The 12,369-nt window shown below is 37.9% G+C and overlaps 1 protein-coding gene across 1 annotated transcript in view; it reads left to right on the forward strand.

Moving 5' to 3' along the window:
- The window catches only part of KCNH8 (potassium channel, voltage gated eag related subfamily H, member 8), a 280,000-nt gene that overhangs the window by 125,991 nt on the left and 141,640 nt on the right, over positions 1-12,369 (forward strand). The window contains exon 3 of the mRNA XM_005863634.2: positions 5,921-6,052. Coding sequence (XP_005863696.1) covers positions 5,921-6,052 — 132 coding nt within the window. The remainder of the gene's footprint in view (positions 1-5,920; positions 6,053-12,369) is intronic.

Below are 12,369 nucleotides of genomic sequence, written 5' to 3' on the forward strand. Positions count from 1 at the left end.
GGCTCCTCCTCCAAACTTATCCCACTTGAATTTGTGTTTAAACCATACTGAAAATCCTTTCAGTTGTAGGTAAGAATTATCTGTGTTTATCATCAGAAGAAGTTTGGTTGTCTTAAAGCAAGTAATAGCTCTACTGGTCAATGATCCAGTAAATGATTTGCTGAGCAAGGATGTTGGAACTATTGACTGAGCCCATTTGGGGATATTCTTTATATCTCAAGTTCCCAAGCTTCTCTTCTACATAATTATTAGAGATTTATGAGATGTGACCATTCATACTCCTAGGAGAAGAAGAAAGTATTTTATTTAAGAACAAAGGGAATTTGGAGCAAAATGGAAAGAGGAAAAAAAAAAATACTCCAAAGCTTGGTACCTTCGAATCAGTTAAGCATCACTTGATCTGATCTTCCCTATTTCCTCTCTTCCTTCCTCCCTTCCTTTCTTTTATCTTTCTATCTCTTTTTACAAATATCCTAACTTTTCTCAAATTTTGAAGTGGATCATCTATCAGAACTTAAATCATGGAGAATATGTAAATTGGTTGCCCCAGAAATTTGATCTCATCACTCTTATTGTCCAGTCTTGAACTCCTTACATTCTTACTCTAAATCTTTAGAGTTGCCAGAACTCCACTATGTATTTTCTCATGCTTATTCTAGAAAAACTGAAAATAAGGAAGGACCCTGAGAAGAAAAAAAAAAGTAGAAATTATAATCCCACAATCCACCACCATCAATATGTTGTGTGTATTTTGCCCATCTTTTCTACACAGAAACAAAGTTAAAATACATTGTTTTATGAGCTCTTCTTTAGTCATTAAACATTGAAATGACAGGTGTTTGTAGCCACTACTCAGCTCAGGATGGTCTCCAGCTGGTTCAGATCATCTCTCATCAACCCCACTCCACCCTTCACTACTACACAAGGTGTCAGGGCCCCACTGCCCCTCACTTTGGTCCACTAGTATCCTGAGGTGTTTGGAAGAAAGATGTCTACTCAAGTCATATTCCACAGGGACTGAGCAAAGATCTAAAACATATGCGATCTGCACTGCAGATGGGTAGTTCTTGAAAGAGGTGTTCTCTGCAGATAAGGTGAAGCCTTTACCTGCTATTACACCAAAGAATTATTGCTTTTATCCCTTAGCATAGTACAAACACCAGAAAGAGCTGGTGAGGTTGCTGTAGGGGCTTGTCTGCTCTGGGTACTCCAAGGGACTTCTTGCTTCTTTTTTTTTTTAATATGACACGTCCTTTAAGTTCATTCCTCGCACTACCCATTCCATCCCTGTTTTCCTCTTGAAAATAGACCTTTCATATTAATAAATGTTTGGAATGTTATGCTGATGCTTTAAGCAAACAGTGAAAAGTCATTGGGTGTTTTCCAAAGCTTATTGGAAGTAGCATGGGAGAAAGGCTAGAGACAGGGAGAACACTTGAAGAGTGGGTGAGAAATGATAAAGGCCAAAGCAAATGGAGTGAAGAGGAGGGACAACTAAGAGCTCTGCAGTGACTCAGTAGCATTCCCATGATGCTCTACTCTTTCTGCTACAGACAGCAGTGTCCCAGCATTCAGCTACCATGAACAGTGGCCTTGTTCACCTACCTGTGGTCTTGTCCCACCCCACCCCAATTCATGTCCCCTGGACTAATGTTTAAAAACTGTCAAACATGTCACCACATCAATAAGTACGTAGCACTGAGACAACGGTTGTTGAGAATAAGACTTATCAGATTTAATGTGAAATGTGAGGAACTCCTGAAAATATTTAGGTCACATGATACTGATGCTGATAACATTTAGGCTATCACATTAGTGTTGTCATAATTGCAAAAACTAAAAGTCACATATATTTATCATTAAAAATCCAATCAAAATCCTGCTTGATACAAAAAAACATGAGGACATGCAAAGTATCCATATCCCATTTTGCGTTACATTGAGAAGTGCAACTAGTGACAACTCATATGACAGCATAGTCATGAAAGAAAAGGGAACAATTCACAACTCAGTTTTCTGTATACCTGTACCTCCTTGTATTAAGTTGTTGAACCATGAACTTATACTGGAAACCTTATCAATTTTCACTTATTGCCAAATATAATCTTTTTTGGGGGGGGGGCGGGGGCAGGGTGTATATGGAACACATATAAATTTTTTTCAAATGTTCCTGTGCCCTTGTTTCCCAATGAAGAGAAAGTACCAAAATGGAACATTCCACCAGATTTAAGCTCTGTGTAATTATTTATGCAATTCTGAAAATACCTTTTACCATATAGGGTATAAACCCTGTTTCTTCTCATGAATTGTATTTAACCATGGAAAGTAAAGGTGTTATTAACTTACATCCAGTCAGAGCCTCATCGGTTTTAGCACTCACCAACCCACATGGTAATTACTGGCTGCTGTATACAAAAGGAGTTACAACTGACACAAGATTTCTGCCCTCTAACCCTGCTTTAAGGATCCTTCACATCTCTGGATTTGAGGGCGGGAGATTGGCTACCTCCCACCTTAACCCTAAGACTTGCAGTACCAGGCCTGAATCGCTGCTAGCTGAATGGTGCTGTATGCCCATCATTGTGCTCTTAGGTATAGAAGGAAGAGGCAGACCGTGGGGAATAGCTGTGAATTATCACAGTCGTGTAAGGTTGAAGATTTTGTCAGAGAGCCAGGGCAGAGGGCCTGGTGGAGAGATGTGGGAGAGCAGGGAAGGATAAGTAAACAAATCCTGTGAAAGGTCTTGCTTTGAACCTGATTGGCAGCTTTTGGCATTCATCCTCTTTCAGGAGAAGGAAGCGGGTGTCATGCCTTGCTTTCTAACTTTAAAGGTACCCAAAGCTATATTTGTAAGGCAGTTCGTGTGGATAAATGTGAAGGAGCAGTTGAGAGAAGGGAAGAAGGTAGGGAAGGAGAAAATAAGTCTATATGTCCCGTACACTATTTCCCTTAATACCCTTTTTTTTGGGGGGGGGGGGTCATTTATGCAATGGGAAGGTAGACATCAGCCTAGTTTATGCCAAATCATTATAAAACTTGAATTTAGAGGTACCCATATTAATGAAGTTTTATTGAATTTATAGTGTCAGAGATCACATCTCATTGTATCTCAAAAGACAGACCTCAAAGTGATCTTTCAGCTCTCCCAGAACATGATGTGAAATGACAGATGTGCATCTAGGGTTGTGAGAAAATATTGTAGTGTTGGCAGCTATTTCTTGGCTTTCATCTCATTTTGTGCTTTTGCCTCTCTCTCAAATACATTGGTGCACCTGTGCAAAAGTTCTGTGGAGACAATAATGGTGCTTGTTGGAGTGTATAGATAAAATGGCTTTTCAGGAAAATTAATAACCTCTATTCTGACTTGGATGATGCTCTTACAAGGTAATTGACAGAGAGATGCTTTAAAATGTGAACCAAAATATCAAATTCATACCATTATCCATGCCCCCACTGTTACTGACTCTAGATGCTGATTGATAGCTTGGCCCTATTCTTTTTGTTCCTACCATTGCTGCAGAATTCGTGAAGAGGGCTTTCAACTTGAAGTAGTAGCCATAAAAAAATTGAAGTAAGACCCCTTCTGGGTTGATGGAGATAGCAGTGTTCTGCCAAAAAATATGGCTCATTTATGAGGTTTCTTCATTAGTCATAAACAATAGAATAAATTTATTGTCTCACATTTTGGGGGCACTCTATCTACCCTAGACCAGAGGATATAAGAATATTACAATTGAGGGAACCAGGTTCCAGAGAAGTGAATTGACTTCTGTATGGTGGTCTCATGGCTAGTTAATGTGGGAGCTGTGGTTGGATCCCAGGTCTCATGGAGTCTGGTGATGAAGTGTTGAAATGGAGTTGCTGTAACATAGATATGAAGAGAGATGAATGAAAGGAAACCACAGAGATGAGTCAAATGAACAAAGAGAAAATCATGGCTTTAAAACTTTTAGACGGGTGTGGGGGGCAGGCATATATTCCATTCATGCTTTATATAGTAGATACCTATCATATACGCATTTATTGCATGTAAATTCAACCACACTTTTAAAAAAAACTACAACAGCAACAGCTATAATAAAATAGGGTGTTTATGTCAGATGACTCCTAAATACAACCAACTGCTTCATCTGGTGTTCAACTAGAGAAAAATGATAGATTCCAAGGCAGGATAGACACACATCAGATGTGTTGGTTGGAACTTGTGAGATCTGATACTGTAAAATATCTAGGCTATTTCTAATTCTGTTATTCTGTCTTATACTCAATTTTGAGATCAATGCTCACGTAAGATGGAAATTTACAGCTCTGAGGGGTTTTTTCCTATCAAAAGAAAATTGAAGGAAAATTTCTGTGAATAGATTAATAGTTTACTTTCTAAGCAACAACTTTTCCCTAATTTTCAAATATTTCTGCCCAGCAATCCTTTTTAGCATGAAATCTAGTGCAAACTTTTATATACTTTTAAAATATGTATTTTAAAATACAGGGGTGGGGAAAAGTATGTTTACAGCTGTGAGTAGTCAAAACACAGAGTTTATTAGTTTATTCTTTTGATTTAATAAAGGTATTGTAATAATCATTACCTATATGTGTTTCTCCATACAAACAACTGTAAACCTACTTTGACCAACCCCTATATAAAAAAACATTTCAAAATATAAGCCTTAGGCTTGAACTTGAGTCTATTTAAGACATTTCTCATGGTTCTTTTGCTCAAAAAATAGAATTGAACATTATTGCTTTTTAAAATGTGTTCTTGAAATAAAACACACATAATGAAAAATACACATAGCAAAAGTGTAGAGTGGATGAGTTTCCAAAAACTGAACACTCCTGCCCTGACCGGTATGGCTCAGTGGATAGAGCGTCGGCCTGCGGACTGAAGGGTCCCAGATTCGATCCCGGTTAAGGGCATGTCCCTTGGTTGCCAGCACATCCCCAGTAGGAGGTGTGCAGGAGGCAGCTAATCGATGTTTCTCTCTCATCGATGTTTCTAACTCTCTATCCCTCTCCCTTCCTCTCTGTAAAAAATCAATAAAATATATTTTTTTTTAAAAAAAACTGAACCCTCCTATGTAAACAACTTAAAGATCATTAAAAAAAAAAAAAGTTGACCAGCATCCCAGAATTCGCTGAGATGTGTCCCCTCCTAATCATGATATGCCAATGCTAACCACTCACCTGACTTCTAACACCATCAATTATTTTGCCTTTGTATCATATGTGAATGTAATCATATTGCATTCCACTCATTTGTGTCCAGCTACTTTTGTTCAACATTTTCTTATTGATATTTCTCCTTTTCATTGTCAGTTATTATACATTGTTCATTCACATTGCTGTATAATGTTGTGTTGTGAGAATATATCTTAATACTGCCAAAGAGTTTTAAAGTATGTACTCATTTCCTACCAGCCAGCAAAATAGGACAGTATAAGTGACTACACATTCAACCCCAAACTTGGTATTTTCCACCTTTTTTATTTTAGTGTTTCTGGTGAACAATCATTGATTTTTTTAAATTGACTAAATAAACCTCTAGCAAACTCATACCAAACAAAGGTCTTCATTTATGGACTAGAGTGTGATGGGGTGGGAAGGGGCAATGCTTCATGAAGTGGAATTCTTCACCATCAACAACAAGTTCAAAGAAGAAATACAATTTGAATGACATAAGCAGAAATGTCTTAGCACAGACAAGTGTTTTTGTTTAAAATACTGCCTTATTTTCAGAGAATGCACATGGGCTAGACATTTATGGAATCTGAAAACTGACATTTTTAATATGTTGAGGGGGAAGTTGTGGGACAGAAGAAAACAGTAAGAACTTTATTAACTGTAGCACTAATTTTTGAGATTTTCGTAGAAAAACCATACAAGGCAGTGGTTGATCTGTATTTTTTTATTACTGTTGCAGGGTCTCCATTTTGGTGCCTATTGGATATTGTTCCCATAAAGAATGAGAAAGGAGATGTGGTACTTTTTCTGGCGTCCTTCAAAGATATAACAGACACAAAAGTGAAGATTACTCCAGAAGATAAAAAAGAAGGTTTGTACTGTTTTCAGAAAACATTGACAGATGGGGTAACATTTTGAAATTGTTTATTCAAAAACTCTGACAGAAAAAAAAAGTCTTTTTAAATAACAGCAACTCATGAATATTCATAACCTAAGCGATCAGTATTTGGTACCTATTCCAAAATCATAGAGACAGAAATTTACATCTCTTCTTTGTATTAAAAACTCAATTAACAAGAACCAAAAGTTCATATCCCTACACAAATAGGATGAGGATAGGAAAATAATTGATCACAATAAAAATATTTATACCAATTTGTTTTATTAGAGGGGAAATGAACTAATAGTGACAAGTAAAGTTTAAATGATGTGATTAAAAATACATCTCTCCGTTTCATCTAAATTGCAGCAGCTCAATACTTGGATGTGCAAATTTCATTTTATGTACAAAATTAAGAACTCAAATTTAGTGGTTGTTAGGGTGGAATGTTGCAAAGAAATGTGTATCTGTATTTTGTAGTATATGACCATATAATAATTTGTTTTATTTGAAAACAAGCTTCTCAATGATCCTTGAAGGGTTCTAAGACTTTATGTTGCTTACCTTATATTTCCTGTCTATAGCTTACTAAGAAGCAACCTGTATTTTATGCCAACTGACAAAGCGTAATACTGAAAAAATGCTGCTATTATTTTGTTTAATCGGGAGTAGAATTAGATAATTTGGTGACCAGAGAAAAACAGTTGACACGTAGGGCTTTCCTATGTTGTAAGTTACTTATTAGAAATAGCTATTTGACAAGACATAACAATAGCTATGTCTTGTTAAGAATGGGCTCTTTTACTCCAGCTTTTTTGAAAAATGTGTGTGAGTGTTTTAAATATATTGTCTCTTGAAATGACAACAAGAATGGAGAACAGTTATGGATTGCCCCTCCCCCCTTTCTATTATTTGAAATATTTGCAAATACATGATTTTTTCCTGTGTATTTGCATGACTAAACACTGTGGCATGTTTTACATACTCAAGGGAAGAGCTGTCTTATAATTAAAGTTACTTGGATATGAGAGCAAGTGTAATGGCCATCCAGTGAGAGAAAAGTGTGGACATCGTTTTTACAATGTCTTTGGTATTTGAGAATACAAAAGGTCAGTATGTATTGTTTTTATTCACACTTCTGACAACAAATGTGTGGGGTTTTTCTATACCCATTCTGCAACTCTCTGGACACCTACTGAATGTCCTATAATTTAATTTAGTTCTGACACTGAGTACCCAGAATTAGTGTCAGATTCCTCAGATTTAAGGGCTCCTTCCCACACTTCAGATGCTAATCACAGTATTGGGTGCCCAGGGAACACACAAACTTTTGTCCAACTTGGCTCAAAGTTGGGGATTTCCACATGAATAATTTGCTGGAACAGCTCACAGAACTCAAGGAAACACTTTACTTATATTATTACAAACTAGAGGCCCGGTGCATGAAAATTGTGCACTCAGGGGGTCCCTCAGCCCAGCCTGCACCCTCTCGCAGTCCGGGAGCCCTCGGGGGATGTCCGACTGATGGCTTAGGCCTGCTCCCTGTGGGCCTAAGCCGTCAGTCAGACATCCTTAGCGCTGCCAAGGAGGCAGAGAGGCTCCTGCCACCGCCGCTGCGCTCACCAGCCGTGAGCCTGGCTCAGGGCTTCTGGCTGAGCAGCACTCCCCCTGTGGGAGCACACTGACCACCAGGGGGCAGCTCCTGCATTGAGTGTCTGCCCCCTGGTGGTCAGTGTGCATCATAGCAACCGGTCATTCTGCCCTTCGGTCGATTTGCATATTAGCCTTTTATTATATAGGATGATACAAGTCAGGGACAGCCAAATGGAAGAGGTGCATAGGGCAAGATATGGGTCAGAGTGTTGTAGGGCTGCCATGAACATATTTTTTCTGGGTTTGCCAGAACATATTTTTTCTGTTGCTACCTTATTAGAAATATCCCACAAAAGTATGTAGTATTTTTATAGAGGTAAAGCAACTACTGCAAGCCAGCATGATTATGAAATTACCATAAAAAAATAGTGAGGTATATATTTCTTTTTTCTTACCTGCACTTAATAGAGGAAACTACCTTAAAATTCACAAATTGATGGCATGTCTAGCAGGAAAGGCAGCCTCATGCATGATATTTTTAGAACGTTAAAATAGTGTTTGAAAATCATTAAAATGCCACCGTATAACTGGAGCAGTGTTGTATCATAGAACTGGGAAACTCTGAACTGACTTGACCCAAGATTGCTCCTCATATCAGTGTTACCACTGAAGTTCAGCTAAGTTGTAAAAATAAGGTTTGTGTTAATTAAATCAATTCCCTGCTAAGGCTCATATGATGGCTTCTTTTAAGAGATATAAGTTGTATACTTCCATTTTTAAAAATACTTCAAATCATTAATATCTACATTGTTGAGTTTTTGTTTGAAATGAGAAAAAACATATTTTATAGAAAAGACTAACAAGGTATGTACTCAGTTTCACATCTCAATTTTCCAATCTTTTGTCATAGCAGTTCATTCATCATGTTAATTTCATTTTTTATTTAAGCCATTTTAGTATAATAATGTGCCATGTTTTTCCAGACAGGACCCAGTGCAATTATTTTGTTTATTTCTTGCAGGGTGTCCCAGATTTGGTTTGAAATGAGGGTTGACACTGGGTTATTCATTATGTGGCAACATCATCAGTTATGCCAGAACTGGGGAATTCCAATTCCAATTTCTAAAAAGTGGGCACTTTACTAGTACATTTGTCTTGACAATTTAGGGGTTGCTGTATGAAGCTTTTCACGTTATCTTCAGTGGTCATACAAATCAGGATTAAAATGCAATGGGTGTCTTTTTTGAAATCTGACTTTTGGCAGGCAGCTGCAGATTACTATTAAGTACACTGACAAAAGGTGTTTGTTTGTTTTTATTAAATATGCCTTTCCTACTACTAAATAGCTCCAGAAGAAATAATAACAGCTGTACTAAATAATGACATATGAATTGCATTTACCTATAAGAATCTGAGCACCTAACATAAGCTTAAATAATCAGGGCTTATTTTTCTCATATTTTGAAGAGTCTGGAGCTAAGCAGCCCATGGCTAGAACAGCAACAGCAATACTCACAGGCACTCACACTCTTGGCCTTTCTGCTCTGCTCTTCTTAATATGCTATTTGCCATCCTCATACTTGTCACCTCGTGGTTGGAAGATGCCTGCTGCACCTTTAGAACTTATTTCTGTTGTGTAGACAGGAAGAGTGAAGGACAAAGGGCAAGGACTCTTCCTTATGAGACTTTGCCTTTGAATGGAGGAAGGAATGTCCTTCCTCTGCATCCCCCTCCTGCCAGGGATTTCCATCAATGTGTCATTGACCTTGACTGTGTCACATGGCCATGGCCATCTCTAGCTGCAATAAAGGCTATGAAATCAAGGGTTTGGGTCTACTTTTTACATTTTTATACCCTTAAAGTAGGACTAGCCAAAGAGAAAGGGCTTAAAAGTGAGGTTAGATCAGAGTGTCTAGTATTTATTGATTATTTTCTATAAGCCAGATGGATAACCCAATGTCCTACAATGTATAAGATTGAGATTTATGAGAGTAGGTGAAATTCCCAAAGCCTCAGTGCTGTGGAGAGGTAGAGACAGGATTGAAACCCAGGACTGTCTGGTCTAAGAGCTCATACTTTTCACCATGCCATACTTTTCACTATGACAACAAATGAGAGGAAATTGGAAATGAGGTGGAAAGAAGGCTGGGCTTGTCTCAGTTCCTTCCCCAAACTCCTACAGATGATTGCTGTTGAAAATGAATACTCCTACCCCAATTTGTTTTACCATTTTCATTTCTTATTTAAAGTTCTTAGAATTCAAAGCAGAGTCCAAGGGAAGACCTAGTGTATCGGCATCACCTGGGAGCTCATTAGAAATGCAGAATCTCAGGCTCTACATGAGATCTCTGAATTAGAATCTGCATTTTCACAAGATCCCCAGCTGATTCACAGGTACATCAAAGTTTGAGAAGCCTGTGCCATATGCATTCTTTAGAAAGGCCTTCTCTGACCATACGGTCAGAAGTTACCCACTTACAGTCACTCTATCAAATCTCCTACTTCACTGTCTTTATAGCATTTATGGTTATCAGAGACAATCTTTTGCTGAAAGTTTATTTTGAAATTGTTCTCTACTCCATAAAAATGGAAGCTTTATCAGGAAGTAGGTTTTTCCTCTCTTGTTTAGGATCATAAATCCAACATGTAAAGAGTGTCTGACAGTAAAAAATAAATATTTGATTGTTGGATGGATAAATAAATGAATGCATAAATGATGTCCAATTTAGGAAATTTGACTATTCGGAGATGGAACACAGTAACATTCTTGCTTTGTCTTAATTATCAAAGCTGCGTGTCTCTGGTGCACATTCTGATGAATATATTGTTTGGTTGTGTTCTGCTTGATTTAAGTCAAAGACAATTTGACATGTACTTACCAAAGTCAGTTCCCTCTCAAAATGTGTTCATACTATTGGTGTTGAATAGCCCTTTCACTTCAAGTAGAATCTCTGCTGTTGGTTAATTTTTTATTCTTGTTGACTCTGGGTTTGTTTTTCAGTTTCTGAGGATCTCAATTTGGTCACATTATTTGAGACAACTGAAGTTGTTTGTTTAAAAAACTATATATTCTCCAAAAGGATAGGTGTTAAGCCACTGATCAGATACTAATTAAGTCTGACATGATTATATGTACTTTGAATATTTTAATTTTCAATGTGGAACATAGTAATAATGTCCCTTTCACTTGCTGAAATATTCTGCCTGATTTTTTTTTGTTTGCATAATGAAAGGACACAAGCAAAAATTCTAATAGATAACAGCAGCCTGAAGAAAGAACTATTATAAAAATTGATACTCTTTTTGAGGATATAGGCTTCAGTTTCAAGGAGATCTATACCAACTCTTATCAAATCCTCCTATATAATAAAAGGGTACTATGCAAATCGACTGAACAATGGAACAACTGGTCGCTATGATGCGCACTGACTACCAGGGGGCAGACACTCAACACAGGAGCTGCCCCCTCATGGTCAGTGAGCTCCCACAGGGGGAACACTGCTCAGCCAGAAGCCGGGCTCATGGCTGGCGAGTGCAGCGGTGGTGGCAGGAGCCTCTCCCGCCTCTGCAGCAGTGCTAAGTATGTCCAAGGGACAACCTAAGCTGTCAGTCGGACATCCCCCTAGGGCTCCCAGACTCCAAGAGGGTGCAGGCTGGGCTGAGGGACCCCCCCCCCCCCGCCTCAAGTGCACGAATCTCGTGCACCAGGCCTCTAGTATGTGATAAAATTTAAAATGAAGAGTTGAGATAGATGCTTAAAGTGACTGAAGAAATTTAATCACATCTGTATTTTATTGTATTACCTATATTTAAAAATCCAAAGGTTATGTTTTTTTAAACATATTCACCAATATCATTGTTTCCTAGAATCTTCTAAGGCAAATAGTATAAGCTGGGGTTCATAAGCTCAGTTGCCTTTAGAGACTGTGGAGCAATATGATGACTGAAATGCAGTGATATTCCATGGTGAGGACTTGAGGCATAATACATATGGACTACTTCACCAAGTCAGTCCGTTTTAAAGAAAAAGTTTCCGTATTCTGTAGTCAATCAAAATATACCTATGGACTAAATTTCTCCTATTCATCAGTAGCTTATGATTACTGGACAAAACTTTATTGAAGTAATTATTAGTCTACTTTTTATTTTAAAAGTTTCTAGTTTTATTACTTTGAGAATGGAGACATGATTTTAACACTTTTGGTGAATTTAATATTTAAAAACTTTTTTATAATTGAATGATCCGTTACTTAAAGCACCAGTTAAATATGTATTCAGAAGATGAATAACTTCAGGCTGAGAGTTTTAAAAGCCATATAACTTGACTCCCTGGTTGAACATACATTCTTAGTGAAATTCTCTATATCCATCAGAATTCACCTAGACGTCGGTATGAGGGAATGTTCTCAATTCAGGGATTGTCACTGTCATGCTATTGTCATGAATGATGGCAGCAATCCCGGGACAGGCTGGAAACCATTGAGATAAAGGTCTGCAAGCACCTGAGTCTCGGCTTCAGCATCTTGTAGAGAGGCGTGCTTGGGACTAGCAGGACATCATGTGTTTGTGCTTCAGTGAATGGTAGAGGGGTGGTGGTTCCCCTTTTTGCTTTTCTTTTTTAATGGGTTCATGTGGAATGGATCTGCCAGTGTGAGGAAAATAGACTATTGGGTGCCAAGAGCACAAGTCCCAGCTATTTCGAGAACTGCTAGTTA

This window comes from Myotis brandtii, unplaced genomic scaffold (assembly GCF_000412655.1).
Source record: "Myotis brandtii unplaced genomic scaffold, ASM41265v1 scaffold18, whole genome shotgun sequence".
Taxonomy (NCBI): Eukaryota; Metazoa; Chordata; class Mammalia; order Chiroptera; family Vespertilionidae; genus Myotis; species Myotis brandtii.